The sequence below is a fragment of the Chiloscyllium plagiosum genome, unplaced genomic scaffold (assembly GCF_037043375.1).
Source record: "Chiloscyllium plagiosum isolate Xiang-an unplaced genomic scaffold, Cpla_swu_hap1 HiC_scaffold_24, whole genome shotgun sequence".
Classification (NCBI taxonomy): domain Eukaryota; kingdom Metazoa; phylum Chordata; class Chondrichthyes; order Orectolobiformes; family Hemiscylliidae; genus Chiloscyllium; species Chiloscyllium plagiosum.
This window is the reverse complement of record NW_028270162.1, coordinates 54,239,791-54,259,839: the sequence shown is the minus strand read 5'-3', so window position 1 is coordinate 54,259,839 and position 20,049 is coordinate 54,239,791. Positions and strand designations below refer to the sequence as shown.

Below are 20,049 nucleotides of genomic sequence, written 5' to 3'. Positions count from 1 at the left end.
TATCTTGGAGAAAGTGCCTATAGCTTGGCAGTTCTATGAAGCCCTTTGGATGAAAGATGGGTGTATAAGAACTGTGCTGCAAAGGAGGGGAGAATGTAGTTAAAGTAGGTCACCTTTAAATTAAGGAGTTCGTCCCAAACCAAAAGTATTAGGATGAAAACCTGAAGAGGTTATTGAAGCTGACTACATTTTAAACTGTGTTTATGAGAACTCCTTCCTGGAGCTACTACCTGTATTTGCAGTCCAAGTGTTAACATCACACTGCCCTTAAACCTGTGAGGAAAGTATTTTTAGTGTACTGTTTAAAGGGGTATTTTTGGATACTGCACAAATGTAAATGATAGGTTTGTAAAAGCTTGCTCTAGGATACCATCTTCATTAAATGTGTGTATCTGTGGGGACATGTCTGCAGAGATTATTGCCAAGTGGCCACTTGAAAATGTGAACTTGGTCTGCAGTTGTCAGTTATGTGACCCACCAAACAACATCTGCTCTTGTTTCAGCTGACCCAGCAGAGATTGAGCCTTACAGGTGAGCTTTGTTCAGTATCCACATTTAACAATCTCTGGACATCTGTTGGGGTTTTATTTTATTCACCTGTGGGACGGTGGTGTGTCATCCCGTTCGCCCCTCAGTTGAAGCAAAATGCTCAGAGACACGAGTGTATTGCTGGAAAAGCGCAGCATCCAGGGAGCAGGAGAATTGACATTTCGGGCATAAGCCCTTCATCTGGAATGAGAAGGGCTCAATCAGAACATGAGTTTGCTGTCTTCTCTGGAACAACAGTTTCTCCATGAACCACATGGTCATTTTACAGGGAGGAACATCCAGATAAGGCAGCATACATATTAATTGGGTGACCATTACAATCAACAAGTATCAATAGCAGAGATCAAGCTCTTTACTGTTCTACAATAAATGTTCTTAACCTTTTTAACTGAATTCATACAATGGACATTTTTCCCATTGTTAGCTGACCTTGCATACTGAATGCTTCCATTATATACTGCTTTTCCACCTTGTTAACCCATTACCCTTGCCTCCACGACCCCATTGTTAACCAAGTTCTTATCTGATCTGAGTCATGCTCAGCTGAACCTCTTGTTTAACAAAACTCAAAGCTCAACTCTTTTTTTTTTTCCCTGCCTGCTTATACCCTATACACATTCTCAGGTGTCGTTGGCTGGGGCTACATTCATTACCTGTCCCTTGTACTTTGATGATGAGCTGCTGCTTTGAACCATTGCAGTCCATGTATTGTAGGTAGACCCACAAATGCTATTTGAGAGGAGTTCCAGGAGTTTGACTGACTGACACTTGAGGTGATGTATTTCCAAATCAGTATGGTGAGTGGCTTGTCGGGGACCTTTTCAGAATACTGAGCGAGCATGCTAAGAAAGACTGTCAGTGCATGTGCATCAGACCTGCTTTTGTTTTTCGAAATCTTATTTGCTTTAATCTTTTAAAGATTCGCTTAAAATCTTTTATTAATACTTGGAATAGCATGTGAGCAGCATTCAAGCAGACATGTGGGGTTCCTAAATGTCCTGCTCTGAGCTGATGACTACTTTTCGCAAATGCTAATTTGCTACCAGCTCTTGTTTATATTTTTAGTAGCATGTACCACCTCTGTACATGTGCCAATTTTACCACTGGGCATGTATGTTGTTTTGCCACTGGTCCTGGTCCTGTTAGGCTATCAGGAAGTGACTGCTATTTTCTGGCCCTTGGGCAGTCCCTCCTAGGAGCAAACGTTATCAGGTGTTTTTGACATCATCAGAAGCACCGGATTAGTTTTCTTTAAATCTCAATTTATTGTTGACATTATCATTAAGTGCCAAACTCTGCAAGTTAATGACTTGAACAGTGATCCTAAAATTGTTTTGAACTGCAGTGCCATTGATGACTGACCGCTTTATGCAGTACTGAACCTTTGCTTTTCTTTAATCATACCTCCACTCTCTGCCCCTTACTGATTCCAATGCATAATGTTTGAGTAATTATTTCCTCTGTTAGTGTCTTGCAGTAAAGGCTAATGTTTAGCTGAGCAATATGTAAAAATCAAAATATGGCAAATATATTGAATTTTGCAACAGACAAGTGAGTTTTTAAATCCAATGGGATGTGGTTCCAATATCATGGCACTTTCTCTGCTAACTGTTGAGAGCTGCCAGCTTGTAAAACTGAAACCTCTCATTCCTGAGGAACAGGGTCAGAGGTTGTTATTTCGAGAACAATGAGGCCTGTGCAGTGGCCTGTGAAGTCAGCTGATGAACAATAGCTGGATCTGTTGAAAAGAAAACCCGAGCTTTCGTCCTGACAGAGATGTAACATGTACAACACAGAAGCAGGCCATTCGACTCATGCGTCTAAGTTCGTATGGTTCACTTTTAAAGAAGGTTTTGGGGAAATACTGGGGCAAGAAGAAAGGTATGTACTAACCTTGGTGCACATTTCCAAATTAAAGCAGGTTTGTAACAATTTAAATCCTTATAATCCAGAGATCATAGGTACAGTGATTGCTGTTATTTATTATTGCCTCCTTTTCAGTTCTTTTACTCACTGCTTAAGATTCTTTGTGTTCGTTCTGAGTTGCAGTAACATTAATCCTGTTCAAAAAGTGACTGAATTTAGGATTCTGCATCTCTGTCGCCGCAAACCTTTTACTTACTTCCTCATTCAGCTTTCACGTATGTCAGGCACAGATTAGAAAGAATGAATCCTTGCTGGTTGCGAGCATAGCTAAGAGTAATCTGTGTCTATGGTATCTCCTCCATGGTACCAAAGTAAAAACCTTTTATTAGCACCTATCAATATGCACAGTAAGCTATCAAGTACTGCAAGTAAATGAGCCTTTATCTGTATCTGGTTTTTTTTCAAATCCCTTCTACAATTCTTGTTCATTATCCTTTTATGTTTCATTTTCATGGTCTTTGTATTTCTATTCATTCCTGATGAAGGGCCTATGCCCGAAATGCGATTCTCTTGCTCCTCTGATACTGCCTGACCTGTTGTGCTTTTCTAGCACCAAGTCTTGACTTTATATTTCTATTGCCAAACAAATCGCTTTGTGATGTGTTCCCAAATTTTCCAAGGCCTACCCACCCTCAACCGATTAGTTAAACACCAGAAAGTACATGGAAAACTTTTGCTTCCTTGTTCTGTGCTTTAATCCCACCTTCCCCCAAAATCTGTACTAACCAGGTCAAACCTGCATTTAACCCTCTGTCTGTTTCCTTAATAAAAAAAGGAAAAACTGAGGCTATTCACTGATCATAACTCATCTGTAGCTGCAATCCATTCTTCCTCTAGTGCTGTGCTTTTACCCACTATTGTGTATAGTGTAGTCTTCTAATATAAACATGGCTTGGAAGATGTCGTCTTGTTGACAAAAGCAGTGTTTTCCTGAAGAATCAAAAATCCAGGGGCAGTGAAGGTAGGAAAAATCCCTAGAAAATTCGCTTTGCCCACCACCCCAAACTTGGGCAACCCAAATCAATCCAGGGAAATGGCATGTTAAATTCGTTCTTTTTGAGATGAAGTAATCTTTGTCCCAGTCCAGAGGTGGTTTGCCTCCCTCTTGAAGACGCACTCACTACATCAGCTTGAAACGCATGCCAGGAGCTTGCTATTCTTCAAGGCTGAACTACACAAGAGGAGGAATAGATGAGAAATGAGGTGACTTTTCAGGCTCATATCCCTGGTCCTTCCCAAACTATTAATCTGGAATAATTTTATAGAATCCTTACAGTGTGGAAACAAATCTACACTGACCTTCCGAAGAGTATCTCATCCAGATCCATTCCCCTACCTTACTACTTGTACATTTCCCCTGACTAATGCACATAACCTACACATACCTGAGCACTCTGAGCAATTTAGCATGGCCAATTCATCTAACCTGCACGTCTTTGGATTGTGAGAGGAAACCGGAGCACCTGGAGGAAACCTATGTAGACACAGGGAGAGTGTGCAAACTCTACACAATCACCTCTGGTTTGAATTGAACCTGAGTCGATGATGCTGTGAGGCAGCAGTGCTAATTTATCGGTGCTATCCAACCCTTTATACTTGTTTTAGAAACTTGAGGCAAGCTGATAGGGATTTATGCTGCTCAAAGTAAACTAAATAAATAACTCCATCTTTCGAATTATCAAGGTACCTGGGGTTCTTTAAAATGGAAAGCTCTCTTTCCTCATGGGGAAAGCAAAGTGGGTGGGGCACAACACTTCAGTGCAGTCAAACCAGGAAACTGAATATTGACTCTGTCCTCTTCCTCACTTATCACCAAGTTATTCATCAATACTACCCATAAATATCCAAGTATGATTCTTATCTATAGCAGAAATGCAACAATTCCGTGACATTCATCATGTGTCAATGGTGAGACAGATAACAACATGCAGACCCCCATTGTGTCCAAGAACTAATTTATATACTGGAGATTCCTGCTGTGTCCAGGCATTAACTTTGAGGAGATACCTGCAGTGTGTGCGCCCAAAATTTTAGTTTACTTTTGAAGCCTCTGCAGTGTAGAGTTATCTGCAGTGATCTGTTGTTTTGTCTGGACTCAATTTAGTGATGAATGAGGTCGATTGCAAGGACGGGTTTTCTGTTCACTGAACGTGCCAAATGATGTAGATCAGTGTTGTGCAGAATATATGCTCAGCCTTTGTGGTTTCCTCTGTGAACTCAGTTTTGTTTCTTGGAGACTGAGATATGCTTAATTGGAAACTACATTTCAGAAAGTTGAAGTTTTAATTGGGAACAAAAGTTGTGAACCAAAATGTTTTTAATTTGATCACTGTGGAAATGTCTGCGTTGAAAATTCTTCTATGCTATGCTCCTTCAGGATTGGGTTCTAATCACTTGTGCCTTTGGTGATTATAAATTTATAGATAAAAGAAGGCCTTGAAAGAAAGGTCTAACATTTCTGTGGCAACCTCAGGATGACACAAACACTTGTACAGCTAATAAAGTACTCTTGGAATATGGTCACATTTGTAAGAAACACTGCATTCTACAAACAGCAAATTCCCATTAACTGCATGGTAACACAGGGCAATCTGTTTTAGTATTGTTTGTTGAAGGATAGTTATTGGCCTTGTTCTTTTTGAAGTATGGGGTCTTTATTTCCACCGGAGATGGTGTCTCAGTTTGACATCCTCATCAGAAAGATGGCATCACCCTGAGCACAGACTGTAGTATCAGTCTATACTTGTACAATTCGAATGCATTTCTAATCTGGTTATGACTTAGGTGATGTACACTTACATTATTCAGTTTGGAAGCATTTCGTCTAGGCATCTTAAAAATGTTGTCCATTGTTAAATTCAGAAGCAGCACCCTGTGGATGATCTGTGTCAGTGCAGGTGCAGTCTTTCAGATACCAAATTGAACTATTGGCATGATACTAGCTTTCACTTAGCCAACCTGGTGCAAATTCAGCTAAACCATTTTAAAATACATAGCCTTTCTGTGTCCAGTTGAGTACAGAATAATGGTGCACAATCTTTAAAATTGGAACGACTGTTCAAGAATGAAGTAAAAACAATGACTGCAGATGCTGGAAACCAGATTCTGGATCAGTGGTGCTGGAAGAGCACAGCAATTCAGGCAGCATCCGACGAGCAGCCACCTCCTCCCTCACCTCTATCCAAGGCCCTAAAGGAGCCTTCCACATCCATCAAAGTTTTACCTGCACATCCACTAATATCATTTATTGTATCCGTTGCTCCCGATGCGATCTCCTCTACATTGGGGAGACTGGGCGCCTCCTAGCAGAGCGCTTTAGGGAACATCTCCGAGACACCCGCACCAATCAACCAAACCGTCCCGTGGCCCAACATTTCAACTCCCCCTCCCACTCTGCCGAGGACATGGAGGTCCTGGGCCTCCTTCACCGCCACACCCTCACCACCAGACCCCTGGAGGAAGAACGCCTCATCTTCTGCCTCGGAACACTTCAACCCCAGGGCGTCAATGTGGACTTCAACAGATTCCTCATTTCCCCTTCCCCCACCTCATTCTAGTTTCAAACTTCCAGCTCCACACTGTCCCCTTGACTTGTCCGACCTGCCTAGCTCCTTTTCCACCTATCCACTCCACCCTCTCCTCCCTGACCTATCATCTTCATCTCCTCCCCCACTCACCTATTGTACTCTATGTTCAAGAATGAAATCTAGAGGCATTTCATCTGAAAAAGTGGTGGAAATCTCTTCCACAAGGTGTTGTAGATGCTAGGGTTTAATTAAAACTTATGGTGATTGTAGTTGAATTTTTCTTGTGAGGTTATCATGGGATATAGAGATCTTTCAAGAATCCTTATGTTCTTAAGTCCTAGAGAATTAGAAAACTGCCAATGTAACACCCTTTTTCAAAAAAGAAAGAGACGAAAAATGGTAAATATAGGCCAGCTTGCTTAATATCTGTCATCAGGAAAATGGTAGAGTCCATTTACAGATGTAATAGCAGAGCTTTTTGCTTTGAATTGGCAAGCATTATGTACCTCAAATACCACAAAGTTTTCTTTATTGTTCTGTCCAATAATTATTTTAAATTTCTTTACCTCTATGTCAATATACTTGTTCGATCGAATGGCCACAAAAAATATCAACAGTTGATTCAGTTTCAAGTCAATTTTCCTTAAATACTTCGAACTTTGCTGTGAAACTTGTAAGGGTTCAGAAAAGATTAACAAGGATGTTGCCAGGGTTTTGGTGGGAAGGGTGTTTTGAACTATCAGGCAAGGCTGAATAGGCTGGGGCTATTTTCTCTGGACCATCAGAGGCTGAGGAGTGACTTCATAGTATCCTGGGAATTTTCTATTACTTAGTGTCTTTTTACATTGATTGTGGACCTCATAGAGCCATAGAGATGTGCAGCACAGAAACAGACCCTTTGGTCCACCTTGCCCTTGTCAACCAGATATCCTAAATTAATTTTGTCTCATTTGCCAGCATGTAGCCCAAACCGATCTAAATACTACTTATTCATGTACCTATCCAGGTGCCCTTTAAATGTTGTAATCATGCCAGTCTCCTTCCCTTCCTCTGGCACCTCATTCCATACACGCATCACCCTCTGCGTGAAAACTTTGCCCCTTAGGTCCCTTTTTTATATCTTTTTCCCCCCCTCACCCTAAATCTATGCCCTCTGGTTCTGGACTCACCCAACCTGGGGCAAGACCTTGTCTATTCACCTTATCCATACTCCTCATGATCTTATAAACCTGATTTTCTGGAATATTTGATCAACCAGTACACTCCTGGTCCCATAGATTAGATTAGATTCCTTACAGTGTGGAAATAGGCCCTTCGGCCCAACACGTCCACACTGACCCCCCAGGGGAGCCACCCACCCACACCCATTTCCTTACATCTCACACTACGGGCAATTTAACATGGCCAATTCACCTAACCTGCACATCTTTGGATTGTGGGAGGAGACTGGAGGAAACCAAGGCAGACACTGGGAGAATGTGCAAACTGCACACTGATGCCCGAGGCGGGAATTGAACCTGGGTCCCTGGCACTGTGAGGCAGCAATGCTAACCACTAAGCCACCGTGCCACCCCACAGGTGCTGGTTAATATTTTATTGAACCATTTTCGGGAAATACCAAGCAGGATATACAGAGGCAAGAAGTGTGATGCTGGAAAAGCACAGCCAATCAGGCAGCATCCGAGGAGTAGGAGAGTCGACTGTTCGAGCACAAGGCCTTCATCAGGATGCACAGAGCAACAGCTGACATTGTGTAAATATATTTGAATTTCCAAAAGGCGTTTGCCCGTAGTAATTAGGGATGTTTAGGTTAGGTACATTTAGTCAGGGGAATAATAGGGTAGGGAATGGGTCTGGCTGGGTTACTTTTTTTTGGAGGGTCGGTGTGGACTTGTTGGGCCAAATGGCCTGTTTCCACTCTGTAGGGATTCTATGAAAAGAACCATGCATTAGGCTACTTAGTATAGTTTGTATAGTTAGCATGGATAGAGGATTGGCTAACTAATCGAAGGGAGTAGTTAGTCCTGTACCTAATGGAGTGCCTCAAGGATCAGTGGTGGTACTATAATCATTTTATATATTGACAAGTTAGATGATGGTTGTGAGTATACTAAAGCTAAGTTTGTGGATGAAGCAAGTGGATTGGAATGCATGTTGTGAGGATGAGGAGTCTGCAGAGGAATATAAATAAGGTTAAGTGAGTAGGCAAAAAAACTTTGGTTGAAATCTCATGTGGGAAAATGAGATTATGCACTTAGTCAGATCATATCCTCCCTGACAATCATTTAAATGAGAAAGTTATAGCGATAGCTCCAAAGAAGTTTGGAGCCCTCATTCATAAATAACAAGTTAGCATATGAGTTAATCAGGTACCAGGGCAGGCCAATATTCCATTGACTTTTCATTCAAAGGGAATGAAGTATAAAACTAAACAAATCTTGCTAAAACTACACCAGGTATTTGAATCTCAGTGATGGATAAACTGTTGGAAACAATTCTGAAGAACAGAATTAATCAGCACTTGGAGGGATTTACCAAGAATAGGCTGCATGGTTTTGTTAAGGAGAGGTCATATCTGACCAACTTGACCGAGTTTTCAAAGAGGTAACCAGGTGCGCTGATGACAACGCATTTGATGTAACTTGGATTTCGACAAGGCTTTTGGTAAGGTCCGTGTGGTAGACTGATGGTAAAAGGAAGCGCCCATGGGATCCAAGGAAACTTTTGGTGAATTGCTTCCTGTCACCCAACCAGAGAGTGATAATTGAGTGTTTTTGTTACTGGAAGTGCGTGTACAGTGGGGCCCTTGCTGTTTGTGATATATGTAGACAATTTAGATTTGACAGTAGGAGGGATGATCAGTAGGTTTGCAGATGATACGAGAAATGGCAGATGGTGAATACAGGGTAACCTTGATTTATCCGAAGAAGATCTCAATGTCCCGTAAAAACAGCATTAGGCAACTCAACATTCGGTTATCAGTTAAACGACGATATGGCGTGCACTGCTCGATAACCGAGGCATGTTCAGATGACTGGCACTTGTAAATTACTGCTTATTCATGATCATATCAATTACTCAAGTGATCAATTATCCAATAGCACCCCCCCCCCCCCCCATCTCCTTCAGATTATCAAGGTTGTTCTGCAGTCGAAGGATAGCTTTAGATTCCAAGAGGATATAGATGTGCTGACCAGTGTCTGTTTTCACTGGAGTTTAGGAGAATGAGAGAGAGTTCTCACTGAAACATAAAAGACTTTTAGGGGTCTCGACAGGATAAATGTGGAGGAGTTGTTTCCCCTTGTGGGAAAGACTATGTCAGAGAAAAGTCTTGGAATAAGAGGTTACTCATATTGGAGAGGGATGAGGAGGAATGTTTTGAGGGTGGTGAATCTGTGGAATTTTTTATAACCGAAGGCTACCAAGGCTGGTTTCATAAGTGTGTTCAAGGTTGAGATCGACAAACTTTAATTGACATGGGGCTGAAGTGCTAGGGGAAAAGGCAGGAAAGTAGGGTTGAGTATTGGGTGGCACAGTGGTTAGCATTGGTGCCTCACAGTGCCAGAGACCCTGGTTTAATTCCCGCCTCAGGCAACTGTCTGTGTAGAGTTTGCACATTCTCCCCGTGTCTGCGAGGGTTTCCTCCCACAGTCCAAAAATGTGCAGGTTAAGTGAATTGGCTATGTTAACTTGCCCTTAATGTTAGGTGAAGGGGTAAATGTAGGGGAATGGGTCTGGGTGGGTTGTTCTTCAGAGGGTCAGTGTGGACTTGTTGGGCCGAAGGGCCTGTTTCCACACTGTAAGTAATCTAATCTAAAAATTATCTGATCAACAGTGGTTTGAAATGATTGATTGAAGTAGACTTGATGGGCTGAATAGACTATTCCTGCTCCTACGTTTTGCAATCTTGTGGTCTAAAAGACATGTCAATGGATAAGATACAGGTAAACAAGATCAAATTAATACTGTGGAACAGTCTTTAAGAGGCTGAATTGCTAATTCCTGCTTGTCAGCTAAGCAGTGCAACATTAGACCCTTGTTTCTTTCCTCACATGCAGTATGAGTCAGCTGCCCTATGACTCATTATTACTTAGTCAAACTGTGGCAGAGTGGGATTCCCTTCCTCAGCTTGTTTGGAGTTCTGAGTTACCATTAATTAGAATCTCTTATTGTTTTTCTTTCAGCAGCATATTAGCATTAATCTGTTTAATTTGCTGAAATTTGTTTTTTAGGTAGTTTTTTAATATAAAAGAAAGCAACCTGAAACCAATACAAGCTCCCTGAGTTGTGGGTACTGACTGAGATGTTGCAGATTCTCTGCTGCCACTTCCATGCAGATGAGCTAACTCAGCACTGACCAAGAGCCATTTCTAGGGCCATTTGGTCTGCATGAGTCAGTATTGTAACATGATGCACATAACCAGAGTACCATCTGAGATGCTCCTATTGCTGGGATTGTATAAAATATTTCAAGGATACTCTGTCCTCCTCTGTACCTTGTATAAACTAATACTGACTCATATCCAAATATATAGTCATTTAGAATCATAGAATCCCTAAAGTGTAGAAGTAGGACATAGACTCCCCACTTGGAGCAGCACGGTGGCTCAGTGGTTAGCACTGCTGCCTCACAGCGCCAGGGACCCTGGTTCGATTCCAGTCTCGGGGAACTGTATGTGTGGAGTTTGCACATTCTGTGTGTCTGCGTGGGTTTCCTCCCACAATTCAAAGATGTGCGGATTAGGTTAATTGGCTGTGCTAAATTGCCCATAGTGTTCAGGGACGTGTAGGTTAGATTCATTCGTCAGGGATAAATGTAGAGTAGTTAGGCTGGGTGGGATGCTCTTTGGAGGGTTGGTGTGAACTTGCTGGGCCGAAGGGCCTGTTCCCACACTGTAGGGATTCTATGATTCGATAAACCATCCCACCCAGCCCCCTACCAGATCCCTGTATGCCTGCATTTCCCATGGCTAAAACACCTCACCTGCACGTCCTGGACAGTGGGCAATTTAGCATGGCCAACCCACCTAATCTGTACGTTTTGGACTTGGGAGGAAACCGGAGCGCGCTAGATTCCAGTCAGTCAGTCACCTGAGGGTGGAATCAAACCTGGGTCCCTGGTATGGCAGCAGTGTTAACCAGTGAACCTTCGTGCCATCTGGTGTTCACATCTATTTGAACATTGCTACAGTGACAGTGGCTGGTGTATGTGCTTTCAGCAACTCCATTACAGAAACACCTCCAGTCTACTTGCTGCTGTGCAGGCTGAGAATGTACAGAAGCTGGATATGCTGAGATCCTTGAGCAAAAGCAGCTTATAGATTTCTAAGTCAAAAATACTTACTTTAACCTTGTTCAAGGCATATGACACTTTGTATCATAACTTTATTTCAAGGGTGCCCTTACTGGCAGCATGGTGGCTCAGTGGTTAGTACTGCTGCCTCATAGTACCAGGGTTCCAGGTGGGATTTCAGCCTCTGGCGACTGTGCAACTCCACACAGACATCCTCCCTGTGTCTGTGTGGGTTTCCTCCGGGTGCTCCGGTTTCCTCCCACAGTCCAAAGATGTGCAGGTCAGGTGAACTGGCAATGCTAAATTGCCCATAGTGTTAGGTGCATCAGTCAGAGGGAAACGGAAATGGGTCTGGGTGGGTTACTCTTCGGAGGGTCGGTGTGGACTTGTTGAGCCGAAGGCCCTGTTTCCACACTGTGTAGGGAATCTAATATGATCTAATCTTTGCTAGTCTACCCCTTCTTTTGGATTGCTGGGATTTGTAAAGTTCAGACATTGTCATAACTCTGACATAGTGCAGGATTATGTATTGTCCCAAGATGTCCATGATGACCGTTAAGGTACTGTAATTATTCTGCTTTATCATAGATTCCATCAAGAAATCTGTCAATAAAATTTTTCAGTATTGAAACAAAATGTAAGAACCAATAAAATAATTTGAAACTGAATTAGAAGTGTTGATTTAATTTGGAACCTTTTCATATTAAAGGAGGGACTTGCATTCAAGAATGCCTTACACAACTTAGGCTGCAAAGCACTTAGAGGTCTCAGTCATTTTGAACCCTCATCAGTGTTATGATACTAGTAGGCAAGGCATTTAGAATAGTAGAGTCCCACAAACAGCATTGAAATGTGCTGAGCAATAAATGTTGTCCTTGACGTGAGGCGAGCTCTGATCTTCAAACATGGGATCTTTTATATCAGCATGTGAGGCTTTAACATCCTGCCTGTGAAATAACACTTCTGATATTGCATCTCCCCCTCTCTCTCCCTCCCCCCGCCACACTGCAATGTCAGTCTGGATTATGTTTTGTTTGAAGGGTTGAAGTTCAAGATAGATGAGATTTGAGTCTCTATATTACATTTTATTGTCATTTGGATATAAATGAACACAGGTGGTGGTGGAGGAGAATACAATTTTGTCATTTTAACAAACATTTGGGCAGGTATATGGATGGGATAGTTATGTAGGGATATGGACCAAACACAGACAAAAAGGATGAGATTAATTGTGAAAACTGCGCGGCATGTCCATGCTGTAAACCTCTATGACTCTAGAAGGAATAGGAGCAAGTGAGGGCCATATGAACCCTCAAATTGACTCTACCAAAGATGTGTGAGCTTATTGACAGCATCAAAATCAATCCACGTCTTTGTAATTTTTACCTCTTCTTATTTGGCAGGTACTACCGAGGCACGCACGGGGTTATAGTAGTATATGATGTGACCAGTGCAGAATCCTTTGTAAACGTCAAGCGATGGTTACATGAAATAAACCAGAATTGTGATGATGTGTGTCGGATACTAGGTATGTATAAAGTTGCCACTGCGTCCCAGTCTCTCTGGAGATTACCAGATGATTCAGCCCTTAACTCTGCATGCCAATCTTATTCCTAACCCATCAGGTAATGAGTGTTTGTCACTCAATCTTCACTCTCTTGAGCAGCATTCCCTTTTAACTGACATGTGGCCGTGCTCCCACATAAATCTAAAATTTATATTTTTTAATCACCCTGTTGAAACTTGTTATAACATACTTCTGGTGCAGGTAGGACTTGAACGCAGGCATTCTGACCCAGGGATAGGGACACTGCCATGCCACAAGAGTCCTCAATCCAGACAAACAAGCCATAATTGATCAATGGTCCCTTTTAAAAGAAGTGCACTTTTTTGCAGGTGAACAAGAATCTTCAACAAACCGTGCAGTACCAAAAAGGCTGATTGGGCTGAAGCGTCTATTTCCACGCTGTAGTGCTTCTATATTCTAACATAAATCAACATCAGTTTTCCAACGGCTCCATGCAGTCTGGACAATCAACAACATAAAGATAGCCATTCTAACCGTAAACTATGCCACTGAGAAATGAAAGAGAACAAAATTGTCGCAAAGGTGCTTCCATCAGTACTGCCTATCCAATACCTTGGGCGGTACTTGGAGAGACATCACCTGCAAGGATGTGTTGAGGAATGGGTAGAGGTGTTTGTGCAACATTTTGACAGACAAACAGACTGGCAGGAAAGATCTTGTATACTGGGTGAATGCTCTGCAGTGGCACTTGAATGGTTATTAACAAATGGGAAAAGATTACTGTGTTGGCCAAAGAAGACTTTGTAAAGTATATTTAAGGAAGACCTTCAAGGGATGTTCACCAGCTGTACTGAAGAGAAATGGCATATTTTATAGTTACAATCACAATGGACATGTAGAGCTATAGTTTCATGGCTGTCTTTTTGGTTTTGGTTGACCAGACTGCTTGGAACCTTTTGAAAAAACTAATGCTGATTTGTTGATGCGTGTTGTGGATGCTGGTTTCTACAATTCCATCACCAAAGATGTTGCTCCCTAGAGAGGGGAAGGAATTGACACCCTTAGTCTGTGCCCCAGAGATGATGGAAGGGTCTTATTGCAATCCAGTCATCAATGCCTTCTCTTGGCTGGTGCATAGACCAAATTTGGTGCCACTACTCTCCCCTTGGAATACGTGTGATTTGTCACCTAACAGGTTGATGGTCATTTGTGAAATCCAGGCCTGTCAACTTGTGGTATTGCCACAATATGCCCAAATCTGCATCTATTATTGCCTTACAGTTCAAATCTAAATTTGCTGTAATGCTGCCTTCATGATAAAATCAAGAACCAGAAGGGAAAGGAATGCGAGAGTATGCATTCCTATTGTACATCTGATGTTGGAGTCCTTGGTGACCATGCTGGTCTGGATGCAGAAATTGAAATATGGGATAATGTTTTGAATATGTTCATACACTACTCTGGGATGCCATACTATCTTGAGTTGTACCAAAGTAATGATAGATGCTATCGAAAGCCTTTTAGAAATCAATTGAGTGGCTTCCATTGCTTTATGCAATGGTCTATGATGCATAAAGATTGACTCCCAACATGATTTGTGATTTGTGAAATCTGAAACCTACCTGTTCCTCTCGAAGGCAACTATTTACTTCTGTTTGAGAGTACAATGTGAAATTTGATTAGTTTAGTTTCTTTGTGATGGGTGTGATGCCAACAGAGTTGGTTCACTTCCTGCACTGACTAAGGTTATAGTGAAGTTTCCATCTTCCCCTTTTTTTTGTCTTCCTCTACCCCTCGTCCAGCCATCCATCTCAGTCTTGTTAATTGGGTCTGAGAGTTCTGTTAAGTGTTTTAATCATGTTTCAGGAGTTCTAACCTGTAGGTATTTTATTCTTCAGGCTCTTGGTAGCTCTGTGGATGATTTTGGGCCATTTCTCCCAGGCTGACTTTCACTTGCTGAGGTGCAGTCATTGAATTTGCACATGGAGCTACGGCTAGACAATGATCCTGTATAGCATCTTGAAGTTATTCCAACATTCTGCTGCTTATGCATCCCTCATTTTCTTTTAATCGCATTGCCCACCTTTGATTTTTTTTTTCCTTTCTTGCAGTTCTTCACAGCTTTATCCAGTTTTCTGTACTTCTCTTTATTGCACTGTCTTTGCTTGACATTATTTTCCTGGTCCCTCCTGCTCTTGAGCTTGCTTTTATCAGTCCAGTTCCATGTTGGTTTGGTGATCCATCAATCTTGTTGGTTCTTCTCCACTTGATTGGTAATTTGGGTACTCTCCATCTCGTACCCCTTTTTGGAAAGTTCTCAACTGTACGTAATATTGTCCTCACTGGTGCTTCAGGTTTGTTGGAGAGGATCAGCTCAACCAACCATATCTTTTAAATTCTGCATTGCAAATGGCCATCTTGTCTTTTGTGATTGTGGTCATCCTCAGCTTCAGGAGGATCTTGGCTCACGGAAAGCAGCAGTACGATCCGGTGTTAGCATCCTGACATCTTGTAGGGATGGCCTACATTCAATACTATGTAGTCAGTCCTGTTCAGTGTGTTGCCATCTGGCAACCTCCACATCACTTGTGAATGACCTTGAGTTTGACTAACGTGTTCCCACTGCTGGACACATCGATGCTTCAAAAGACCAACAGATGTTTGTTTTGAAATGAGTGAGTTTGTTGATCCCTGGGGCCTGATCACTGTTCAGTCCTTGCTGGTTGTCATCAAGCTTAGCGTTGAGGTTACTGGTCAATTAGCTTGAGTTTGTCTGGTGGAGTGTGTCTTGCAATCAATTGGTAAAATTCTTCCTCTCTCACTCTCTCACACTCACTCTGTCACACTGACTTTCTCTCTCACACCCACCTTTTTATGTGTCTTAATATTGTGGTGCTTAAACTTGCACGACAATGACTTTCCATGCGTTGTGATACAGTAGCTTACTGATGTCCATATTACTATTATCTGTCAATTGAGGCCAATTCGATTGGAACAGTGTTCTTGTATGAAATGCAGGATCATCATGTCTTCGCAGCTAGTTTGTCCATAGTCTGTCCACCGCATCTCTGTTGCTGAAAATGCCAAGTTGATAGGTTCTCATTTTACACAGCAACTGGTCCACTATCCCACAGTGCCAGTGTGTTTGGATGTCCTCATTGCCAGTTTTGATGCTAGCTTTGATGTTGAAGATTGAGGCTTTCAGGGATTGGACTTGTTCTGATTTTTTTCAGCCAATCCTGTCATACATATATCTTGCCTGTGATTGCAGTGTAGCTACTACTTGCTGTTTCTGTAGTAGTGATGGGTTTTTGCAGAGTAAAGGTGCAAACCTTACACCTAATTTTTCTTTTCTAAACGGCTTGGAACTGGCTTTAGAGTTTTGCAGCATTTAGAGCTCTTGCTTTCCTCAACTTTGCCCACTTTTTTTTTTGAAAAAAAGCATCTTAAAATAAAAACATCTGAGTATTGAAACCTAAAAAGTCGTCTTTCTCAATGGAAGTGGTCCTGGGTTTGGTTGGTGCTGTCTAAGGAGCCTTGATGAATTTCTGCAGTGCCTCTTGAAGATGGTATATACGCATCCTACTTGAGCATCAGTCATGGAGGGAGTGAATGTTTGTGGATGTGGTGCCAATCAAGTGGGTTTCTTTGTCCTGGATGGTATCAAGTTTCTTGAGTGTTGTTGGACCTGCACCCATTCAGGCGCACTCCTGACTTGTGCCTTGTAGATGGTGGACAAGCTTTGGAGAGTCAGGTGGTGAGTTATATACTGCAGTATTCATCATCTATGACCTGCTCGTGTAGCCACTGTATTTATACTGACAGTCCGCTTTGGTTTCTGCTCAATGGTAATCTTTAGAATGTTTGTTTAATTGGGTTGGAGGCCGGGAGAGGGGACAATCTGTATTACTTGCTCCTCTATTTCCTATAGTATAAAGCCTATTACTTTCCTATCCCTCTTCCATTTCTGAAGAAGTGGAATTGAGCTTGAAACTTTACACTCTGTCTCTCTCTCCACAAATGCTGTTGCACTTGCTGAGGTCCTCCAGCAATTTTATGCTTTTGGAATTCTTCACTGTTCATTCGGACACTTGCAATGAGTTCTCTGGCAATAAGGCGTGTTTTGAATCCTGCATCACTGCATGATTCTCGGCGTAGCTTCCTTTGTCAGGAATGATTTAAGCTTTTGCTTCTATTTCAGTTGGCAACAAGAATGATGACCCAGCTCGCAAAGTGGTGGAGACCAACGACGCACAGAAATTTGCAGAACAGATGGGCATTCAGCTTTTTGAAACTAGTGCGAAGGAGAACCTCAACGTTGAAGAGGTAGGCTGCCCTGTGATGGGGTTTGGTCCGTTTTCCTTGTCTCCTCTCCTTTGTCCTGCTCCACTCGTGTGCATCAGGCTCATCATCTCTGTTCCTTTTACAGATGTTCAACTGCATCACGGAGCTAGTTCTGCGGGCCAAGAAAGAGAACTTAGCCAAACAGCAGCAACAGCAGCAGAATGATGTCATCAAACTATCCAAAAATAGTAAAAAGAAGAGAAAGTGTTGCTAACGAGGAACAACAACAAAAAAGACTTCTTTGCAATGAACAGTCCCTTTCACTTGGACTTGTATATCATGAAGTCAAAAATGGACATTTTCTTTCCACACACCATCCCCCAATCCCCACTCCCAGGCTGGAAGGAGAACGTACAACAGCAGATGTGGGATCTTGCCAGCTCAGTGGTTTTGCTCCCAGATTTCAGCTTCTGAATTATTTTTCACCCTGTATGAAAGTGACTGCGCCGATGTAGCTCAGTGCCAAGATTGGATTTGTTTGTCTCATTCCAGTTTGATTTTGTGTGGATGTCTCGAAGATCAAGTGACTTGACTCACCCATGGGTTTTTAAAACCCTGCACATGATGTACACCTTTCAGCTTCTAATGCCACTTGTTTTCATCGACGCTTTGCCTGATACTTTCAGATGCCAAGAAATCATGAATCACCTTCGTTCTTCTCTTTTTTTTTTTATTTTTAAGAAAGCAGAATTCTTTGAATCAAGCTACTGACTAACATTGACATAACGCCACTTGCTCCTTCCATTCCCTTATTGTACCCTGCATTTGATTTCCCTTGACATTACCTGATTTATAGTTTGGGGCTGATGGTGGAGGGGGAGTTTAAGCTAACCGTTTTGAAGAGATAAAGGGGCGAGGGCTCACCACTGGACTAGGTGTTTTATGAATGGTATTCAAGAGTCCCTTTTTGCATTTGAACTTTTTTTTTACCATCAATTAATTAACTAACTACTCTGCTATTTATACTGAAAGGGGGTCCAGAAACTTTGGTTGGCATTTACCTTGTGTGGAATAGTAACTAGCCTTTTTCTATAACAGGTGGGGAGAAGTATAAACTGGGGTTGGGCGGGGGGGAAAATGTTTAAAATTAAAAAAAAGCAAGGTGAATGAACATGGTTTTTAAAAAGCTTGTTGATCATGTATGTTAACTTGGTTTGTGTTTAAACCTCAGTCCTTCAGCCTGGAAGCAGGTGATTGATTTGTGATGGTGTCTCACTGCAAACAGCACAAAGTCTGAGTCCCACCACGCAATAACTGCACACGTTACAACATGGGGGTTATTGCATATTTAAATGCATATATTTTGTCTCTAGCTTGTCCAATGGTCTTTCGCCACTGGAACGAGAGTTTATACCTAGACCACGTGGCTGGAGTCAAAATTTGTACTGCTAGGTCTGAGGGGCCTTGTGTGGAGAGATTTCTGGCAGCCCCAATCCACTTTACAATGGTCCAGCCCTACTACTTCATTAGTTTTGCAGCTCTAGCCTGCGAAGCCACCAATTGGCTGGGAAATAGTTAAAATGGCCAACTTGAAATGTGGATTGCTGTGCTAAGACTGGAGCAGAATTGAGGGAGCTTTGCTCTGCCCTTGCTGTTACCGGAGTTTGGAACGCTAGAGGGAAAAATATGGAGAGCTGTACTTTGTATCCAACCTGATCTGTTTAATGTTGACACAGTCACTGAAAGGAAAGTCATTTTTCCCCAGCACCAATATTTAATAGCTTTGAACACGGCACCCCACAAAATATATACTGACCCATTATCACCTGATCTGCGTGGAAAATCAGCCAATCCTGCTGGGGAGGTGGATGAACACTGGATTTGAGTTCACAGTGCAATCTGAATGGGTGGAATCTACAACACAAAACTGCCCAAAATTGACTGCTAATTATTATTAAATGAAAAGATTTGTGTCATGTGGTTTGCCAGTGTGGGGAATGGAAAGGGCTAACTTGGAGGGAGGTTGAAGCCTCATTGGTCGCTGCACTGGGAGTTCTACCTTGGTTCAAAACTGTGTACCTAACCAGGCAAGTACTTGATTGGGAATAGTGGATGCCAATATTTTTTAACAGGCTGTTGAATAAAAGCAACTTAAATAACTATTATTTTAAAAAAATTACCGTTTACTGACAGTTTTAAAGAAAATGTACTCTTTGTCTACACGGTGGACATCAAAAGAGAAGACCTACTTTGCAAGGTGTTATTGTGGAATCCCTTCTGTTCAAAGATGTATCTTAATATCTGAAATCTTGTGGCATTTGGTTATGCAACTGTTCGTAATGACAATTATGTATTAAAACACAGAAATTGTTGCAAAATGTGGTGCAAGCTGCAATGTCCTATGTTCCTCGCATACCCTTATCGTGCCACACGCATGCGGGATGTGCTCACCTGAGTGCGTGTGCACTTCCTGTATGTGTAGCTTCCATCCACACAGCATGGGTTTTGCCACTATACTTGGTTATGGGTGTCTGCAAATTTTCTTCAACTTGCTTTATACCTTTTTTGCAGTTATTTGCCCTAAGATGCCTGGGCAAGTCCAAAAGTGAATTTGTTGCTAAATAACTGAGATGTTTAGGTATTGAATTCCTTAGTTGGACCACTATGACCCATTACCTGGGCACCACACTTTAGGAAGGACATCTGTCTTTGAGTTTGCAGAGATTTATTAGAATAGTAACTGGGTGAAAGGCTTTATTTTTGGGGAGAAATTAGAAATTAAACTCGGGTGGCGCTCTTTTTCTTCAGAGAGTTCAACTGAAGATTTCATTGTGTTCAAGAATCATGAAGGATTTTGAAGAAATGAGTTAGCAGAAGATTCTGTAATCACACAGCACAGATTGACCGTAATTGATAAAACAACCTGAGGTGACCAGCAGAGA

The 20,049-nt window shown here is 42.0% G+C and overlaps 1 protein-coding gene across 1 annotated transcript in view; it reads left to right on the top strand.

Annotated features, from left to right (window-relative positions):
* Window positions 1–19,489, top strand: part of LOC122562834 (ras-related protein Rab-35) — a 60,186-nt gene extending 40,697 nt beyond the window's left edge. The window contains exons 4-6 of the mRNA XM_043716087.2: window positions 12,699–12,823; window positions 17,025–17,149; window positions 17,253–19,489. Coding sequence (XP_043572022.1) covers window positions 12,699–12,823; window positions 17,025–17,149; window positions 17,253–17,381 — 379 coding nt within the window. The 3' untranslated portion in view covers window positions 17,382–19,489. The remainder of the gene's footprint in view (window positions 1–12,698; window positions 12,824–17,024; window positions 17,150–17,252) is intronic.
* The last annotated feature ends 560 nt before the right edge of the window (window positions 19,490–20,049 follow it).